Source organism: Monodon monoceros, unplaced genomic scaffold (assembly GCF_005190385.1).
Source record: "Monodon monoceros isolate NGI ecotype Baffin Bay Population unplaced genomic scaffold, NGI_Narwhal_1 Super_Scaffold_15, whole genome shotgun sequence".
NCBI lineage: Eukaryota > Metazoa > Chordata > Mammalia > Artiodactyla > Monodontidae > Monodon > Monodon monoceros.
Window position 1 is genome coordinate 6,771,359 of NW_021703771.1, and position 20,650 is coordinate 6,792,008.

General features: G+C 38.2%; 1 protein-coding gene across 1 annotated transcript in view; it reads right to left on the reverse strand.

The window, feature by feature from the left end:
- Positions 1–18,272, reverse strand: part of COL9A1 (collagen type IX alpha 1 chain) — an 82,995-nt gene extending 64,723 nt beyond the window's left edge. The window contains exons 1-5 of the mRNA XM_029223941.1: positions 18,162–18,272; positions 17,617–17,690; positions 16,348–16,425; positions 16,080–16,212; positions 9,847–10,243 (exon numbers count right to left, since the gene is read on the reverse strand). Coding sequence (XP_029079774.1) covers positions 9,847–10,243; positions 16,080–16,212; positions 16,348–16,425; positions 17,617–17,690; positions 18,162–18,175 — 696 coding nt within the window. The 5' untranslated portion in view covers positions 18,176–18,272. The remainder of the gene's footprint in view (positions 1–9,846; positions 10,244–16,079; positions 16,213–16,347; positions 16,426–17,616; positions 17,691–18,161) is intronic.
- Positions 18,273–20,650: the final 2,378 nt, after the last annotated feature.

Genomic DNA, 20,650 nt, shown 5'->3' on the forward strand with positions numbered 1-20,650 from the left:
AAATATGAGTGGGCAACACTCATCCAAATCACACCAAAGGCAGAGGCAGAATGGTGAAAGGGGAAAGCAGTGGACTTGGAGTTAGCAGACTGGCAACTAGTCATTTACTCATTTTTTAAGTCAGCATATCTTTGTGTAGCACATTCATGTGCTTCAAGAAAGATAGTATGGAAGACACAAAAATGTTTAGTGTATAGGACAGTATCTAAGCTGAAAAATGTTTTTGAAAATAAATATGACAGCAGTTGAGATGAGAAAGATATACTTCTGGCTAAGGTCATCAACAAGGGGATCATATAACATGGAATACATAAGGAGGGACCTGAAGGCATTTAAGGTTTTCATAAGCAGAGATGGGGAGGTTGAAGGATAGAGTTCTGAAGAGAGGAGGTGACAATAACACCAACAAATTGAACCTAGAATAAATGAACACGTTTCCAGAAACATACAGACTGACAAGACCGGGTCAAGAAGAAACAGATAATTTGAACAAACAGATCACTAGAAGTGAAATAGAATCTGTAATTTTTTAAAAATCCTTACAAACAAAAGTCCAGGACCAGATGTCTTCACTGGGGAATTCTACCGAACATACAAAGAAGAACTTATACCTATCCTTCTCAAACTAGTCCCAAAAATTGAAGAGGAGGGAACACTCCCAAATTCATTCTATGAGGCCACCATCACCCTGATACCAAAACCAGACAAAGACACTACAAAAAAAGAAAATTACAGGCCAATATCTTAGATGAATACAGATGCAAAAATCCTCAACAAAATATTAACAAACCAAATCCAATAATACATAAAAAGAATCAGACACCATTATCAAGTTGGAGTCATTCCAGTGCCACAAGGATGGTTCAACATACACAAATCAATCAATATGATACACTACATTAAGAAAACAAAGGATAAAAATCACACGATCATCTCAACAGATGCAGAAAAAGCATTTGACAAAATTCGGCATCCATTCATGATAAAAATGCTCACCAAGCTGGGTATAGAGGGAACATATCTCAACATAATAAAGATCATTTATGACAAACCACAGCCAACATAATACTCAACAGTGAAAAGCTGAAAGCCTTTCCTCTAAAATCAGGAGCAAGACAAGGATGTCCACTCTCACCACTTTTATTCAACATAGTATTGTAAGTCCTAGCCACAGCAATCAAACAAGAAAAAGAAATAAAGTATATCTAATTTGGAAGGGAAGAGGTAAAACTGTCACTATCTGCAGAGGATATGATACTCTGTATAGAGAACCATAAAGTCTCTACACAAAACTATTAGAACTAATAAATGAATTCAGCAATGTAGCAGGATACAAGATTAATATACAGAAATCTGTTGTGTTTCTTTACACTAATAATGAGATATCAGAAAGAGAAAAAAAAATCCTGTTTAAAATTGCATTAAAAGAATAAAATACCTAAGAATAAAACTTAACCAAGAAGGTGAAAGATCTACACTCTGAAAACTATAAAACATTGATGAAGGAAATTGAAGATGATACAAAGAAATGGAAAGACATCCCATGCTCTTGGATTAGGAGAATTAATATTGTTAAGATGGCCATAATACCCAAAACAATCTACATATTTAATGCAATCTCTATCAAAATACCCATCACATTTTTCACAGCACTAAAACAAATAAACCTAAAATTTATATGGAACCATAAAAGACACAGAATTGCCAAGTCAGTCTTGAGAAAAAAGAACAAAGTTGGAGATATAACCCTTCCAGACTATACTACAAAGCTATAGTAATCAAAACAGTGTGGTACAGTATCAGCACAAAAACAGACACATAGATCAATGGAACAGAATAGACAGCCCAGAAATAAACCAATTAATGGTCAATTAATCTATGACAAGGAAAGCAAGAATATACAGTGGAGAAAAGACAGTCTCTTCAACAAGTGGTGCTGGGGAAGCTGGACAGCTACATGTAAATCAGTGAAATTCGAAAACACCCTCACACCATACACAAAAATAGACTCAGAATGGCTTAAAAACCTAAATATAAGGCATGATACCATGAAGCTCCTAGAAGAGGACATAGGCAAAACATTCTTTGACATAAATCATAACAGTATTTTCTTAGAACATTCTCCCAAGGCAAAAGAAATAAAAGCAAAAATAAACAAATGGGACCTAACCAAACTTAAAACCTTTTGCACAGCAAAGGAAACCATCAACAAAATGAAAAGACAACCTACAGAATGGGAAAGAACATTGTCAAAGAATGCAACTGACAAGGAATTGATATCCCAACTATACAAACAGTTCATATAACTCAATACAGTATGGAAAAACAAACAATGCAATTGAAAAATGGACAGAAAACCTAAATAGGCATTTTTCCAAAGAAGACATACAGATGGCCAATAAGCACGTGAAAAGAAGCTCAATATCACTAATTATTAGAGGAAATGCAAATCAAAACTACAATGAGCTATCACCTCACACTAGTCAGAATGGCTACCATCAAAAAGTCTACAAGTGATATATGCTGGACAGAGTGTGGAGAAAAGGGAACCCTCCTACACTGTTGGTGGGAATGTAAACTGATACAGCCACTAAGGAAAACAGTATGGAGGTTCCTTTAAAAAACAATAATTAAAAAAAATTTTTTAAAAAATAAAACCTACCATATGATCCAGCAATCCCACTCCTGGGTATATATCCAGAAAAAAATGAAAACCCTAATTTGAAAAAACACATGCCCCTCAATGTTCCTAGCAACACTATTTACAATAGCCAAGACATGGAAGCATCCTAAATGTCCATCAACAGATGACTAGACAAAGAAGATATGGTACATATATACAATGCAATATCACTCAGTCTTTTAAAAAATGAAATTTTGCCATTTGCAGCAACATGGATGGACCTAGAGATTGTCATACTAACTGAAGTTAGCCAGACAGAGACAGGCAAATATATATTATATGACATAACTCTTATGTGGAATCTAAAAAATAATACAAATGAAGCTATATACAAAACAGAAACAGACTCAAAGACATAGAAAACAAACTTATGATTACCAAAGGGGAGAAGGAGGAAAGGAGGCACAAATTAGGAGTATGGGATTAACAGATGCAAGTTACTATACATAAAATAGATAAGCAACAAGGATTTACTGTATAGCACAGGGAACTATACCCAATATCTTACAATAACCTATAATGGAATATAATCTGAAAAAAGACTGAATCATCATTACGCTGTACACCTGAAACTAATGCAATATTGCAAATCAACTATACTTCAAAAAAAAAAAAAAAAAAGGTCTCCTCTTAAGATGCTCCTAAATGCTCTGTCCTTATCTGCCCCTCCAATATACTGTCAAAACTCAGCCAAAGAGATGCTTTAAAAAGAAAACATGTTGTTTATCTAGCCCAATTATCTGATAGCTTTCTATCTCACACATGACAGGAAAGCCAGGGTGCTGACAGTGTCTCTCACCTTCACATCATGGTCCCTCTCCAGCCTCAGAGCCTGCTTCTCTCCGTCTCATCCCAGCTACACTGGTCTCCATGCTTTCCTCAAAGACAGCCGACAACACTAACACAGTCCCTTTAACTCACTCTCTCTTTGTGGAATCCTCCTCCCCCAGATAGTATATACGTGCTAATTCCCCCACTCCTTCGTGTTTTGTTTTGTTTTGTTTTCTCAAGGAGGCTCTCTCTCCAGGCACTCCAATTGTCTTCTTTTTTCTCTACAGCAGTTATGACCACCTGTCGTACTATAAACCTATTGATTTACTCATCTGTGTTCATCACCTCTCCCTAGAAAGAATGTAAGCACCGTTGCAGCTTTAATTTCTGTCTATAACTTAGCAGATGTTTGGTAAGTAGTTACTGAGTGTTAATAAATGAATACATAGAAATGGATAAGAAATATAATGAAGAAAGTATTGTTAGTATTTGCCTTCTTGTTTGATTACAACTCAGGGCAAGCCCCTTCCCCTGTCTGGGTTTTAATTTCTTCATGTATAGACTGAGAGGTTGGAATTACATAGACTTAGTTTCCTATAGCTCTGAAAGCCCATGATTCTATGGATACCATGTTGTAACCAAAGAAACTAACAATAGAGAAATTAACGTGAAGAGAAGGGAAAATGCCGTTGAATGAATCTCTTGCTTTCTAGTCACCCAGTCTACATAACAAAGATTCTTTATGATCTTAGTCTGTATACATTTTAGGAAAAATAGAATACTAATAACAATGATTTTTTTTTTCATTGCAACAGTCTGGGCACAGCTGAAGCCAATAAAAGTTTTCGTACTTTCTATTTTCCATTGAAAGCAAGTTTGGCCGTCATTTAGTTTTCACTCTGGTTGTCCTTAGCACCTTCCCCCATCATGGCTCCTCCTGTGATAGCAGCTCTATTTTCTGTGCTCTTCTTGTTTTATTGCCACCTAGTGCAAGATCCAGCGGATGTAGCAAGCTTTTATCTCTGAAAGACTAACAGTCAACGTTCAAAAATAACCTGATCAAATCACACCAAAGTGTTATAAAAAGTATTTTCTATGGATATGTACAGATAACACTACCATTTCTTTCATATTTATTTAATACTTCCTAGTGAAAGAGTATTTGTAAAAAGCACTTGTCAAAAGCAACGTAATAAGCAAACAATAGTTTAGATATTTTGCACAGTAGATATGCATTTCTTAAATCACTGAAAACATAACTTTCCTATAATATTTCTCAAATACCAGAAATAATATTAATCACAACCTCATAAGTTATCTTTCCCATGTTATCATTCATGAAACTTTCTTTGTACACTGGGAAGTTAGTATGACAATTCTGTGGGATAGAGAGAAAGACATAGCTTCTCCATCCTGGGTTTTGCTGGTTCTTTCTATAATATTTGCTCTCACATTTTCTCTGAATTAAAAAAAAATAACATAGAGCAACACAGTTGAAATATAATTTTTAAAAGCATTATATCTGTCTGATTAATTATGTTCTGCCTTGGTTTATTCAGAATATGCATAGGTAAAAAGATAAAGGGTTTTCCTCCTGCACTGCTGGTGGGAATGTGAATTGATACAGCCACTGTGGAGAACAGTATGGAGGTTCCTTAAAAAACTACAAATAGAATTACCATATGACCCAGCAATCCCACTACGTGGCACATACCCAGAGAAAACCATAATTCAAAAAGACACATGCACCCCAATGTTCATGGCAGCACTGTTTACAATAGCCAGGATGTGGAAGCAACCTAGATGCTAATCCACAGACAAATGGATAAAAAAGATGTGGTATCTATATACAATGGAATATTACTCAGCCATAAAGAGGAACAAAATTGAGTCATTTGTAGAGACATAGATGGACCTAGAGACTGTCATACAGAGTGAAGTAAGTCAGAAAGCGAAAAACAAATATCATATATTAACACATATATGTGGAATCTAGAAAAATGGTACAGATGAACCAGTTTGCAAGGCAGAAATAGAGACACAGATGTAGAGAACAAACGTATGGACACCAAGGGGGGAAAGCGGGGGTGGTGGTGGTGGGATGAATTGGGAGATTGGGATTGACATGTATACACTAATATGTATAAAATGGATAACTAATAAGAACCTGTTGTATAAAAAAATAAAATAAAATAAAATTCAAATGTAAAAAAAAAGATAAAGGGTTTGAATCATGTATTTGTAAAGCCATATATACTTTCATCCTCCCTCAAACAAGCCCAAACCCCTAATGTACATCCCTGACAAGGTAGAAAGCCTTACTTTGTTTTCTAATGGAGCTGTACCAAATAACTCTCCTGGGCAACCACGTTGCCAACAAACAATAAAGAACCTGCCATAAAATCACGTTTTTATGGTATACTGCCAAGAAACTGAGTTTTGCCGTGGATTAATGGCACCAGCCTAAAATACGGGCACAAAGGCAAATAGAAAATATGGAATTTATGGCTTTGAAGTCAAACTATGTATTATAGCAGTACTTTGGGGAAAATATAAATACTCTGAGCCCACTAAATAACCACGAATGATGCGAAGGTGTTTGAGTTGTACAGCACGGGAGCAGCTGTTCTGCAAGTCTTATGTAAACCTCTTGAAATTGGTTTCCTTTTCCAATTTAGAAAAGGGAAAGAGACAAAAGATGGGCTAGATCGGGAGAAATCACAAACAAGCACAATATAAATGAGTCTCTTAGTGTTAGCGCCCCATCAAATGTTGTTTTCCACTGCATTTTTATTATGCAGTTCCTAGGGTTACCTTTTGACATCTGTTAATACCTTTAAAAGGGGCGCTTGCTTTACTAAAGAAAAGCAAGTGCCGATCCTGAAAAAAGTATTTAATTAATGTGGAGTGTCAAAGATTAGAATGAATCTGATTTCATGAAGGAAAACAGAAAAATACACTGTTACTTGTTGCTTTCATGTTAGCAGCACATTTCATTTTAATCTAAAATCTCTCACAAGGAATACTGAATACTTGCTGTCTCCAAATCAAGAGAAAAGTGCCCTATCAGGATACGTCTTCTACCACTCAGAATACACAGATTCTGCTGTTCACCACTCTGTAAGTCTTCCAAGAGACAGTCACTTCAGTCATTGATGATAACTTGAGATTTCAGCCAATGTGAGATCATAGGCCACAAAATAAAAACAAGGGCATAGGGACAATTCATGGGCATTTGGGTTTGTCTGGAGACTCGTATGAGTACTTGACTATTCTTAGTCTAGAAAAGTAAAGAGCAGTGTTGGAAAACTAATAAAGCTAGAAAAGGTAAGAATTCACAGATATGGGAATTCCCACATGAGAATTCCTTTTCCTAGAACACTGGACTTTATCTTCTCCTGGGTAACTCTCCTCTCCCCCTAGGATTCCTCTCAAAGGCCACCTCCCACAGGAAACCTCCTTGGACTTCACTCCCATGCCTCCCTGCCCCCATCTGAGTGAAGAGCCTTTTCCCTGTGCCTCCCTCCACTTTCCTGATCCTTATCGTGTTATTTTGTCATCGTTTACTTATCTCAACCACTCACCCTCCCAGGAACTGGGAGAACAAGACCTGTGACTTGTTTAATTCTGTACACGCAGTATAGAGGCAAAAACTGAAAGCTCACTAGAGGGTGGTCTGGTGGTTAAGATTCTGCCCTCCCAATGCAGGGGGCACGGGTTTGATCCCTGGCTGGGGAACTAAGTTCCCGCATGCCCTGCGGTGTAGCCAAAAAGTAAATAAAAAACAAAAACAAAAGCTCACTAAATGAATAACAAGTAGGACCAATGTCTGAGGACATGTTTTATACTGCACAGTTTTCCTTCTTTTAAAAAAATTTATTTTATTTTGTCCTGCAAAGTAAATTCTGAAAAATCTATGCAAATCACAAATACCTTCCAAAATGAGAATGATGAGATCCTTTATAAGAAAAGATATGTGGTTATTACATATGTTTCTATTTTTCTCAAAGGAAAGTTAGTTGGCATAGACAAAATAAGGTAGATTAGAAATTTTATGCCTAACACTGTTTCTTACAAGCCAAGAAACCTACATGAAGCCATGTCTTCAACTGAAAAATAGAATCCAATCTGTGTTTGCTCTCTTATGAAATTGTTGAAAGGATAAAGTAAGTTAATGGGAATAGAAGTATTTTTTAAACTTTTACATTGGTATATTAGGGGTATTAAGATGCTAAAAAAGCATAAATGGGATGTAATTACGTAGAGTTTTCTACTTCTTTGTCTTATACAGGGTAAAAGTTGAGGAATATGTTTTGGTGACAAGTTTGAGTTTGACATTGTCACAGTCTGTCCTTGGACATAAGTAGGATATTTTTGGACCTATAACCTTGATCTATTTTAGTTATTGTTACCACCACCAACCACATCATCAAATACAGAACGTTAATGACACGTTAGACTCAAGTCTCTTTTGTGTTTCCTTGTGGTAGAGTCAGAATTCAGTACAAAAGAAAAAAATCGTTCATGCCTGTTCCAAATACTTTTAACATGGACAGTGTGCTGACTTCGAAAAGCTCCTTGGTGGAACAAAAGTGAAATGTAACACCAGCTGCCGGCATCTTAGTTGCATTCCTGCACATGGCAGAATAAAATTGAAGATAACTGTCCCAACTGGTCTCCACTGTGATGTAAGACTACACTTGGCAGACAACCTACAGTCAGCTGTAACATGATTGGCTAGACTATAATATAACGAAGTAATACTGAGACTTTACTGCTCTGGCCATCAGTCAACTTAATAGCATCTTAGCATGCAGAATTCAGAATTATATTGACTTGAAATGTTTTTCAAGAGCAATGAATTAGTAAATCAATTATACAAGTACTTGACTGATATCCATCACAGTGAGGACATACCCTAAGGTCTCCTTCCCTCACCTATGGTCCAGAAGTGACACAGACATGGCAGAGGTTGTGTTGTCTGAAAGCCACCCCAGTGCCATTGCAAAGATCTTGCTGCACAAAATTTCAAGATGGCGCCACGATGGTCCCATTGGCTTTCTAATCCAACCACTTGAGTGTGATAACTCATTATTTGGAGGAATACTTTCTCAAGTGTCTACAAGTCAGAGCAGTAATGTGGCAGTTAAAAATTGCTTCCTGTCCATCACAGAATATAGAAATTTCACACTATCCTTCACACTAATCACACTTCTTCCCTTGAAAATAAGTTATTTGAACAATTCCATTACTGAGATGCCCGATAACCTTTCTTTCTTTGGACAAGTGCACAGGAACCATTCAAAATCATTGTGTCACCTCTGCTACACTCCATGATATGAGTTCTGTGACTACAATTTAACAGCTCTGTACGAGAGACAGAAGTAGGGTGGGGGGAGGAATCAATAGTTTATTTATTGAGCTCTAAATTCTTTTGTTTTTTCCAACAGATCACTTGCCCAGTAAGATATAGTTTTTAAATTCCCGTAACAATATTATGAAATATCCTTTTAAAGGATAGCTCAGTGAAAGTTTAACGATTCAAAATGATAGAACTATATGGTACTAGTTGGCACAATTATTGTGTCATCATACAATTCCTTACCTTTATATCCATGGGTCTCTACAGCAAAATCACGAACAGAGCTCTAAAATCCTTTACTTTCATAATATGTCATGCGAGACCTACTTCTAAATAAAGAAATATTGTGCTGTCTACATGATTTTCATTCTTGTGGGTCAGATACCATACAGCCTCCTAACCTTGCCTCTCACCTGCCCTCACCACACCCCACCACACACACTCACTCACATTTTCACACACACATTTCATCCAAACCAGCCAGGCTCCAGATCTTTGAATGTGCCTACTTACTCTCTTACTTCTATTTCCTTTAATGCTCTTTCTCTCAGCTAGAATATACTTTCTCCTCTTTTTACCAATTCAAATCCTTCCATTTCAAGGTTTCATTGCTTCTGAAAAGCATGGGATTCTTGACTAAATGAATCCACCACTCATCTTAACCTTACTTTGAATATGCTCATTGGTTATTTATAAGCAATATGTACCACACAAGTCTGGGTTTCTTTCAATTTGCCTCAAAGGATTCTGGGTGCTCCAGGTGGGCATGTAGCATCTCCCAAGTAGACCTCAAGCTCCTTAGGACGAGGAAACATCTACTCAACTTGCTCTGATTCCCCATTCCATCTGGCAAGTGTTCTGCTCAAAAGAGGCACTGAAGGCATTTTGCAAAACTGCTTGAATGACTTTGAAAGATGAATAACTGTCCATTGTTTAAGATACTTGCATGATCTTTAAAGATGTCTGAGGTATTAATTTTCACCAATCTGGGTTTGTTTTAATCTCCCACAGTGCACGTTTGTATACTTACCGGAACAGAAACTTGAGGATTATCCACAAGTTTTCCCAGCACAGCAAAGCCATCGACATCGATCTGGCCTCTTGGCTTTATAGGTAAGGACTCGATCCTGTTGCAGTCAACAAAAAGAGTTGCACTGCTCCTTTCCACGCCAATCATGAGCTTATGCCACTGGGAATCAAACAAGGAGGGCAAATTCGAAAAGGTCACCGTTTGGAGACTTCCGTCCAGTCCCTTGTATGAAAATGCAACAGATTTTGTTTCGCCATTAATCTTCACGCCAACTTGCTCCTTCCCCGAGGAATCTTGAATCTGCCAAACGCTCCAGTTCTTTTCAAGTGTGCTTCCAGTCATCCGAAAAGTGGTTAGAAAGGAATATTCTTCAGGCAGCCCACTGGGATATAATTGCCTGAGCAAAATTTTAAGACAGTAAATATAAACCTTGTTTTCTGTACCCAAGCATAGTACCATATTTCCTAATTATGCTGTTTTAGATTCTAGACCTACAGAAAGGCTCCAGTGTGAAAAACCATGTACAAGTTGTTCTTTCATGACTGTTCATAAAGACCTTCACTGAAGTTCATTCGTGTACATTAATGTTTCATCTTAAAATACACATTAAAAAAACCCTCCCTCGTAGCTAAGGAGTGTTCCCAAATGTCACATAATCCCAACAGTATTACTATTTATGCTACCTAAAGAGCTACTATTCAGCAATTCCACCTCAAAAAACACATTCCGACAAAAACACATTCTTGCAAAGTTCTGGGCAACATTCTTCCACAAATGAGAGAAGAGATCATTTGGAATCCAAAGCAGCTCTACCAGTTTAGGACACCCTTTAATTAAAGTGGGTTCTTGAAATTTTATTTTAACGTAATATGTTAGGATTTTTTGTTATTTCCATAATTGCTTGGATTTTCCCTTCCCCAAGTGTAACCTAGACTCATAAGTATTTTGAGAACTGGTCACTTGCAGACTTGAGAAGCCCCTTCACACTGGGCGTGTCTGTCTTTTCCAAGGACTTCAGTGTGTTAAAGTAGCAGCTGGTTGCTTGTCACTGGACATGTGACAAGGGAAAGGTGACCAGTTATTAATTCTCTACTCCAACCCAGTTGTTCCTCAATCTGCCAGTTAAATCTGTATCATGGCAACTTCCTTTACTGCTCTAAATGGCTGCATAAGACTTCATTGTTCCTCCTGCATCCCCCATCTCTGTGGAGGTAGCCATCTGGAGCTGCACCAGCTACCTGGGTCTTCTGTTGAAGCCAAGCGGCTAAAGGCTGAAGACCGAACTTTAAAAAATCAGGACATAGTAAATGTAAACATCGCCGTTACATCTTTACCTTCAGGGGCTTGAAGGTTGTTTCCTTCTACCTTCCTCCTTATAAGCACAGAAAAATTCCTAAGCAAAGGAGAAATCCTAGGAAAACTAGATGCCAATTAACTTTGTTTGAACAGTTACGGACCAGGATCCAAAGTCCCAAATAACCTTCCTTCAGGTCAAACTCCTGTTTTACGGCCCTCTTCTTGTGTAAAGAAGAAAAGGCAAGAAGAAACAGCTAAGTGGATACTGGTTTAATTTGTTACAAACTAATATGAATAACATAAAAATTCATTGTATTAGCATATGCACTCTGCCCGTTACTTTAAAATATATTGCTGGGGTCGAAAAGTTCTAAACCAAAATTTTCCTCAGCCCCAAACGTTTAGCTGTCATAGCTAGCTGTCAACTATGTCAACAAATGTCATTGCTTTGTTAGTTTTATAAAAATAACAAAAATGTGAAAGCTTCATCTGAGTATTCTTTTATCATCCAAGTACTTCTTTAGCCATTATTTTCTAAGATGACTTTAGTTTTTATTTATAACACTGGGTGAATTCAATTTTCAGTTCATATTTTTAATTGATTACTGGTGATGTTTATTATTCTTATTGCAAAGCTTTCAATTTGCTAAATATATTTTACATCTGTCAAGTGTACAGGAGGTTTAAATATGTACATTTTAGAAGATTCAGTTTGGAACTAAAGAAGAAAAAAACGTATGCAAGAACTATTTACTATCCTACCTTCCCAGAAAAAGGATGTCTAACATATCTATTTTGATATTTGTTTTTAATATAGATTCTGTTTGTCATTTTGACTTTAAATTTCTCAGATTACACCTATTCCAGAATCTTCTAGAGAAGAAACTAAGGTTCACTAATGACAGTATAAGACATTGCCTACTTTAAATTAATATTGATATGTTAGTATTGATAATACTAGATCCATACACATATCCTTAAACTATTCATGCCCTTTGATCCAATACTTTTCATTTTGGAAACTTAAGAGAGTAATCACAAAATGGTGAAACAGTTTTATTTACAAAACATGTATTGCATCATTTTTAATAACAAAAAGTTGGAAATAATGTAAATGCTCAATAAAATAGTAATTGTAAACAGTGAAAAGAAGATATTGCCTACTGTGTAATTGTAAAACCTTATGGAAGTTTATACATCTCATTTAGCCAACCTTGATTAATTTGGAGCTAGGAGGTAACTTAAAAGTCTTATTCAATGGTGAAATTTGGCAAGTCTCCATTTAAATTATAATTTTTTTTATTATTCTTTCCAACCAATGACCTGAATTTAACTAGATACTTAAAGAGTTTTAGGGGGAGCCCAAGATAGTTATTGTTGAGGTGTGAGTTTTTCCAAGAAGGAAAATAATCCTAATATTTTATCTTCTCTACCTTAAAGCATTAATTTTCTAGGCTTTTAAAAACTTGTCTGTGTAAAAAAAATAAAATAAAAAATATCAAAAAGTAAAAAACTTATCTGTGTCACCTATATATTTGTTTAAAGATGTACTGAGCAAGCCTGCAGAATTTCATCAGTCTCTAGGAAAAACAAGTCTAGGCGTTTTGATCCTAGAAGTCACAGTAACTTCTCATGACTCCTCTGCAAAGACATTATGAGGTTAACAGAGGGATCTCTCCCAATTTGTGCTTCGTCCAATCTCTCCTGCTAAGTGAACAAAGTGATTGTGTTGAAGGTAGGATATGACAAAATGTCTTCATTTACTTCTGACTTGGTCACGTAATGCCAAAAAGTTTTTTAAAATGGGAGGTGATTGAGGTTGCTGGAAGAATAATTCATGATAAACATGTGGCTAAGTCCAGAGCGGCCATCTCTCTTTCTCCATATATATGAGTATAATATGTGTGTTTGTGTGTCTACACAAATGTCATCAGGATTATCATGCTATTACTCTTTCGAACTAGGTTAATGCAGTAAGAGGAAAGAGAATGGTAAGAGGAAAAACATGGTGAGAAGAGAAAATTCCTTTGAGTGTTCAAGTTAATAAAATATATATGTGTGTGTGTGTTTATTTGTGTACACCTAAGGCCATTTAAAAGTCCTCATAAGTTTAAGTTATAGGGCTTCCCTGGTGGTGCAGTGGTTGAGAGTCCGCCTGCCGATGCAGGGGACACGTGTTCGTGCCCCGGTCCGGGAAGATCCCACATGCCGCGGAGCGGCTGGGCCCGTGAGCCATGGCCGCTGAGCCTGCGCGTCCGGAGCCTGTGCTCCGCAACGGGAGAGGCCACAGCAGTGCGAGGCCCGCGTACCACAAAAAAAAAAAAAAAAAGTTTAAGTTATAGAACAGTCAGTCCCATTTACTTTTTTGAACAACTGAGATTCTTTTCTGGCAACTATGCTCTACACATCGATAAGTAAACTTGACAGGATACATAATTTATAAGAAGCTGAATCTATAAATGATTTATTTCATTATGTTACAATCTGCACAGAATACCTTAAAAGGAGAACCATAGGGTTTGAATAAAACATAAGAAATCTTTGAACCTTGGAACATTTGTTTAGGACCTTAACCCAAAGAAAAGCTAAGGACTGTTACTGCAAACAAACATAATATATTTGAAGTACAAGTTGAGATTGTGACACTCTTATGGCTAAAAAAAAGAATAAAAAGCACCAAAATTATGTGGCTTCTAATATTTCTAAAAAATTGAAACATAAATAAGGATGAATCGTGACTCTATCACATTAGCTCCATATGCCATACTCTCCCTCCCAAAAAGATCATGCTAATAGTTTCTTTCACTCCTTCGGAGCCTATATTCTCCTGCACAGATTCCCTTAAAAACCAAGACAGTCTACTGCATGCATGGCTTGAGAGCAGTCCTGGTCCCTGCCTTTCCTGAGTGAATAGGACTTGGAGGGCAGCTCGCAAAGAAAGAATCCACTAAGGTGAAAGCACCCCCATCTGCACCTCTCTCTTCTACTGCTCTCCACCACTTACAATAAACATTTCACCAATACCCGTGTACTAGGCTCTATTCGTCATCTCCGTGTACTAACGTTTTCCCTTCATGGCAACCTAATGGCATCATTATTATCATTCCTAGTTTTAAACTGAGGGAACAGAATCAAAGACAGTCTAAGCAACTTGCCCAAGGGACTCCACCTATCTCAGCCCTCTGGCTCTCTTCCTTCCTTTTTTATTTCTTTCTGCTACTCTCTTCTTCTATTCCTTCCTCCTTCTTTCTTCATATCTTAATAAACCTTGCCAGTAAAACAAGAGCCTTTAGTCCTTGTGGGAGCAAGGAGTCAAGGAGACAGAAAATACGGGACATTGGTAAAAATGTCCTGTGATGTTTTCACCTGTGGAAAATATTTCGTGATCACTCTAGGCACTTAGAGAAAAACAACAGCAAAGATGAGCAGGAGGTAGGAAGGCTCCATGGCCTCAAGTTTATCGACCTCTGAACTTAGAGTTAATGACAGTCCAGATTGTACCTTAAATTATAGAGAAGAAAGGTCAACATTGAGGGTCTCGTGTCATGTTTAATTATTTTATTGAAGAAAGAAAAACCAAAGTATTCTAAAGCTTATTTAAGAACACATCCAGCACATGAAAAGAAAATATAAGAAAAAAGTCAATGGCTGCTATCATGCCTTTAATCTTTCCAAATGTGACTCGTTTCCAGGTCAGTATGGGATAGTGGTTAGAAGCTCAGCTTCTGAAATGATTCTCCCTGGGTTTCAATCCCCCCAGCACCTCCTAACCCTGTGGCCTTATGCAAGTAACAAACTTTCTGGCCTCGGTTTTCTCCTCCATGAAATGTGGATAATAATGTCCCCACCACAAAATTGTAATGAAAATGTTTATTAGTAAATCTATAAAAAGAGCTTATACAGTACACTATTTTGTTTTATAAAATATAGTATGTTCAAAACACGAATTTCTATCTGCAATCTGGCACTATATCAGGATATTCTAATTTTAACAAAATGTTCATTATTATAGACATTTAGAATTTCATGATATCCTTTTACTGCTCTTATAAATCATTCTTTACCTTTACATCTTAATTTCTATCAAAGCCCTAGTTTTCTCATTCATATACCAAAGGAATCTTAATTACATGTTTCACAGTGCCCTAAAGCATTCAATCGTCATCATTATCGTTACATTTAAGGTTCTTAGGTGATATAAAACTGAAAACCCTGAAGCTCATTCCTAACAACGGCATGATTCAAAACTTACACATGCACTAAACCACCTCAGTTATAATAATGTAAAGAAGAAAAGGCTTAGTTCCAGAGAAGGAGATGCAGGAATTTTAAAGTGTTATCACTACCATTGTTTCTGTTATCATTATTCTAGTTTTGCTTTTGTTTGGTTCCTGCCAGGAGCCAAGCACTAGATGTGTGGATCTATTTCAGCACCAGGATGCTTGAACAGCGCCATCGTGAGCCTTCCAACCGCTCAGCGGTTTCTAGTTAAATTTATGGGGAGCTGCAAGAGCGAGGAGATATGGGGATATATGTATATGTATAGCTGATTTCACCTTGTTATAAAGCAGAAACTAACACATCATTCTAAAGCAACTATACTCCAGGCACTTTTCACAGAGGGTCCTTTCAGGCAAAACCAGACAAATTTTAGAAAAACAGAGAGCAAAGTAATAAGAACATGTCCTGAATCAATGTATAATAGCCTCAGTGATCCTTTTTTCCTGGAATGGAAAGTAAATTACACACTGAAAACATGAAGAGCATTCACATATTCAGGTACTAAAGATAGGTAGGTAAATAAATTCCTTCATCTTTAAATAAAATCATGATCCAAGAAACACTGAGCAGGAGATGACTCTCAAGACTGATTAGATTTTAATTTTTTAAGTTGCGCTTGAGGCAGATAATTAGATCAAGTATTTGTTTTACATTACCTGGTTGGAATCCTGAAGTCTACCTTCTTTCCCAGTTTGTAAGCCACTTGTAATGCAGTTGACCCCACTACCCTCTGGATAGCTTTTCTAGATGCGGCTTTATCTATCTGGAACTGAGAAATCAGGTCAAACCCTACAGAAAGAGAACACGAAATAAAAGTCTAAAATGAGATTGGTTTCATTCCTTTCTACAACTTTCCCAAATAAAACATATATCAGGTAGGTTTATAGAAAACGTGCATTGTCAATATGATACACTGATATTCACCTGGTAAATCATCTTGTCCAATCCTGACCTTTGGACAGAGTTCATTTTCACCATTAGCATTTGAACTAACAGGGAACCCTGCAAAAGAGATGACATGTCATCCTACCTCAACCCCTACAGGGATCATGGGGATATAGCAATAATAATGAGCTGGGCAACTGTTTAAAGTACAAAGTTATACAAAACATACTAAACTATGCTATATTTACTTACAAGTAGTGTATTTGGCTTTAACTCTATGACTCTATGATTATAATTTATTCATCTTCAACCCATCCTGGAAGTGAGGCAAGGCACAAGGTTGTTTTAACAATTTGTGTTGGGAAAATGTTCCCTTTGGGGAAGTTCAGAATTTGTTCTTTTTGGAACCAGAGCTGCATGATGTTCTGAATGGCACAGTGTCAGAAGACTGTTTGGAAAACTTCTGGTGGTTTGGGCTAGAAGATATTCCTTTAACACCACAAATTTTAGAAATCCTGAGAGAATCCAGAGAGCCAGTTCAATGGGACTTCTGAAAAGTGAAGTTCTTAAGAATTTTTGTCAAGTTGAGAAAGGAGTTGAGGATGTCTTAGGATTCATTAACCCTAAACAAAATATAGAGGATGCACTTAATTTCATAAATTTATTCTAAGAGATCAAATAAGCGTTCCAACTAGACTATTACCAGCATCTTAGAATAAGGAAGAGTGACAAGACAAAAGAATTGTGAGAATTAAACCCTCAATCACAAGAAGGATGAGAAATTCTAGAATGAAATTGGGTGCTCCTTACTCAAGTGAAAGGTTGTAGGGGGGGACAGTTTTTTCAACAACACAGAAGGCTTCTTGTAACTGTCCAACCCCGGTGCCCTGCTGGTCCTCACCTGGTGACAGACACGTCCTAGATTTCAGAAAAAGCATTTTCCAGTTACACAGCTTTGGCCTGGCCATTTCAGTACATCAAACATACTCTTTATATGCCCCCTGACCCCAGATTATTGGCTTCCATCCATCTATCCATCCATCATTACCAATCACCATCTGAACCAGGGAGGCGCTGGGTGAGGCACTGCAGCACACAGATTAGGTCTCCTGCCCAGCTGTGATCACAGCCAGGACTTTTCCATGTGCAACACTGACCACGGAAAACAAGCTATAGAGCACACCCACAGCCAAGGCAGAGTTGAAGAAGGAGGGTGTGAAGGGTCCTGGATGCCTCACTCAGCCACAGCCCTGCTTGATCCTTTCCAGAACGAGTAACGTTGTGAAATCTAGAAACTGTGGCCCTTACTTGGGCGGCGCTTGACAGTTGCGGATGCCCAAGGTCCCACAAAGCTGCATACAAAGAAGAGAAATGGGATTTTCCTGAAGAGAAGAGAAAAACAATGACTCAAACAGGGGTCTCTCCACATGGGGACTGCTTCACTATTTTAAATATGGCACACCTGATGAATGCAGGTGACCAGCCCTCAGTCTAGTTTACTTTTTCCATTTTCTTTATTAAATCCGATGAAGAGATTTAATGAGTTCTCACATTTCTGTCTCGCTTTCTCCATACCTACCTGTCTCACTATTTCTACACCCATATCCTTGTCTCTGTTTTCGTTTATCTTCCTTTTTCTGCATCTCCATTTGGGTGGCTGTCTCTTTCTCCCTCTTTCTCTGGCTCTCTCCTGTCTCTCATTTTTGCTCTTTTCTGTCTCACTCCATCATCTGTCTCTCTGTCTCTCTGCTCTCCCCTCTCCCCTCCTACCACCACTGCAAAAACACAGACCTTGGGTTCCAAGGATCCCCAGCCCAGTCTCCCCACGACTCTTTTCTGCGTCAAGGTCTTACCAGAAGTTCTTCATTTTCCCGACTGGTTTTCCTTTGTTGCCAACAGTCCCAATGAAGAAGGGGTTGTGGGGAGTCAGTGCTCCCCCGAGACCCCTTCAGTGCCACCCCAGGCCAGCCTTGGTCCCTCCTGCCCCTGTGAGGGCTTAAAGCAAAGGGAGTGAACCAGAGGCATCTGGTGACACTTTAAGCCAAAGCAGAGGGAAGGGGTGGGAAGAGGCCGCCCTGTAAGGCCAGGCCTAGCCAGGGGTGTGTCCCCAAAGCTAACAAGGTTACACTGAAGGAGGGATTAGCAAGGGAACGTTTGCGGAAAAGAAAAAAAAAAAATCAGGATGTGGAGAAATTCACCAGAAAAAATCCAGACAAGCTGCTATAGGAATACAGTGGAAGCTTTGAGAACTGCTCTAGGAATACACTGCAAGCTTTTGGAGGACTTGGGTAAAGAGGGGCTCCCTGGAAGGCAGGGATGTGGGAATTCACAGGGGCCCTGGTGCCCAGCCAACCTAGGTTTGAATCCGGTTTGTTCTGAAGCTCTTCAGCTGTTGGCCTCAGGCAAAGTAGTTAATCTGCCTGTAACTTAGTTGCCTTAACTGCAATACAAGTTGAACATAGTTACCCCAAACAATTGTTAAAGAATTAAACAAAATAGAAGAGCCTCACACCTGGCTTTTGAAAACCATCATTATTCCCCATAATCATTGTCATTGTAGCTAACACTTCACCATGTGTGCTGCTCTATTGAAAGTACTTGACGCCTGATAACATTTAATTCTCATTGCACTATAAGGTAAGACTAAAATGATCTCTATTCTAGAAATGAGACAACTGGGGCACAGAAAATGAAGTAACTTGTAACTTCAAAGTTGCACAGCTAATTTACTCAATACACTGCAAGCTCTCTGTACTTGATGGCTGGAAATCTTGATAAAATGTAACATCAAGCCCAGGTCTTATTTCTTCTTAAACTCTATAGTTACAGCACCAGAGCTGAGCAGAATATCCTCGGAAGTCAGCAACATATTATGCTCTGAAAACAAGTTGAGTTCCAGTTACAAGGAGCACAGACCTGGAGAAAGAGATTTGTATCAGCCCCGTGTCATACATACCCACCCTCTCCCAGAACCTGAGCAGCTTGAGAGCAAGCCCCCATGCCACTCACTCAGGACGGTCGAGCCCAAAATCAAGGACTTTCAGGGTCGGAGCGTCCAATGATCCTAATAAGTCCATGGTATCTAGCATGAAGTTGTTTTGCTTCCTTGACGTTTCTTTAATTTTTAAATTAATTAAACTTTCTATTTCACTGCAAAATAAGCAGTGTTGCTTCTTATGTTTTGTTTGGTGCCCCCCCACCCAAAAAAAATCCTTTCCTCTTCTGCCTCTCTCAGCTTGCTGGAGGGTTTGGCCTGACAAGTTGGGAGCTAGGCAAACTCCACTGTCCATTTGCCCCCCAACGCTTTTCTGTTCATGACCTATCTGTTGGACCCCTGTCTCCCCCCAGCGTTGGGACATCCATTTCCTCACGTTGTCTGGGGCTTTCCACACGGCCCTGTCATTCTTCTTTCATCTATCAAAGTTGCAGTTTCCTAGGGCAGCCATTCTGGCTGAGTCACAGAATTACAGAGGGTCTTAGCTTATTCTTATAAGTCAGCCAGGGCTTATCTTACATAAATGGAGCCGTTTATTAGCCCAAAGAACTGACCCTCTACTGGTAGGACATCAGAGGAGAAATTGTGCAGCTGGGGACCTCCTGACATCCTGAAATCACACAGGGTAAGCCAGCCCTAGCTCCACAGGGAAAAGGGCCTTTTCCAAAGGGACCATCTCCACTGAAGTTCTCTATTTGCGATACAGATCCTCTAATATTAATACTCTGGGAAAGAAGAGGCAGATTTCCCTATGGAATTAAGTGTTCGAGAAATCCTTTTGTTAAGTGTTTTAGAAATCTCACCTCTGCTTTTGCCTTCTCCCCCTCCCACTTTGAAGAATCCTCTCCAGCTAGGATCTGAAGACAAGTGAGGGAGAGACTTTAATAAAAGATAAAAGAATAGAGAAGAAAATGGGTTTGTTTATAAGTAGTTGGGCTTCTTTCCAGCTTGGCAGTTTTATTTAAGGTGGTAAAGAGCAAGCAACAACTCTATTAAGGAAGAATGTAAATCCAGAGAAAACAAGATATTTTTATCTCACACACATATTTAGGACAGTTTTTCTCCTCCCCCCACCCCCATTTTCTCTTAATCATATTTCCTAATATGACATTAGAGTCTCACAGGGAACAGTGCAAACCCCAAGCTATTCCTGTCTGGGTCAGGTTGCATCCTAAAATCATAGGCACACAAGATTTTTTATCATTAACTCTGTTCCCTCACCTTACTTAACAGTTCTGATCCTGAAAAACCATGTGGAAATGAAATCTGGTCAATCATATCAGACTGTAAATGCACTGACAGCTTGATATTTTAAATGATCCATTTTGTAAATAAAAGTATTTGATA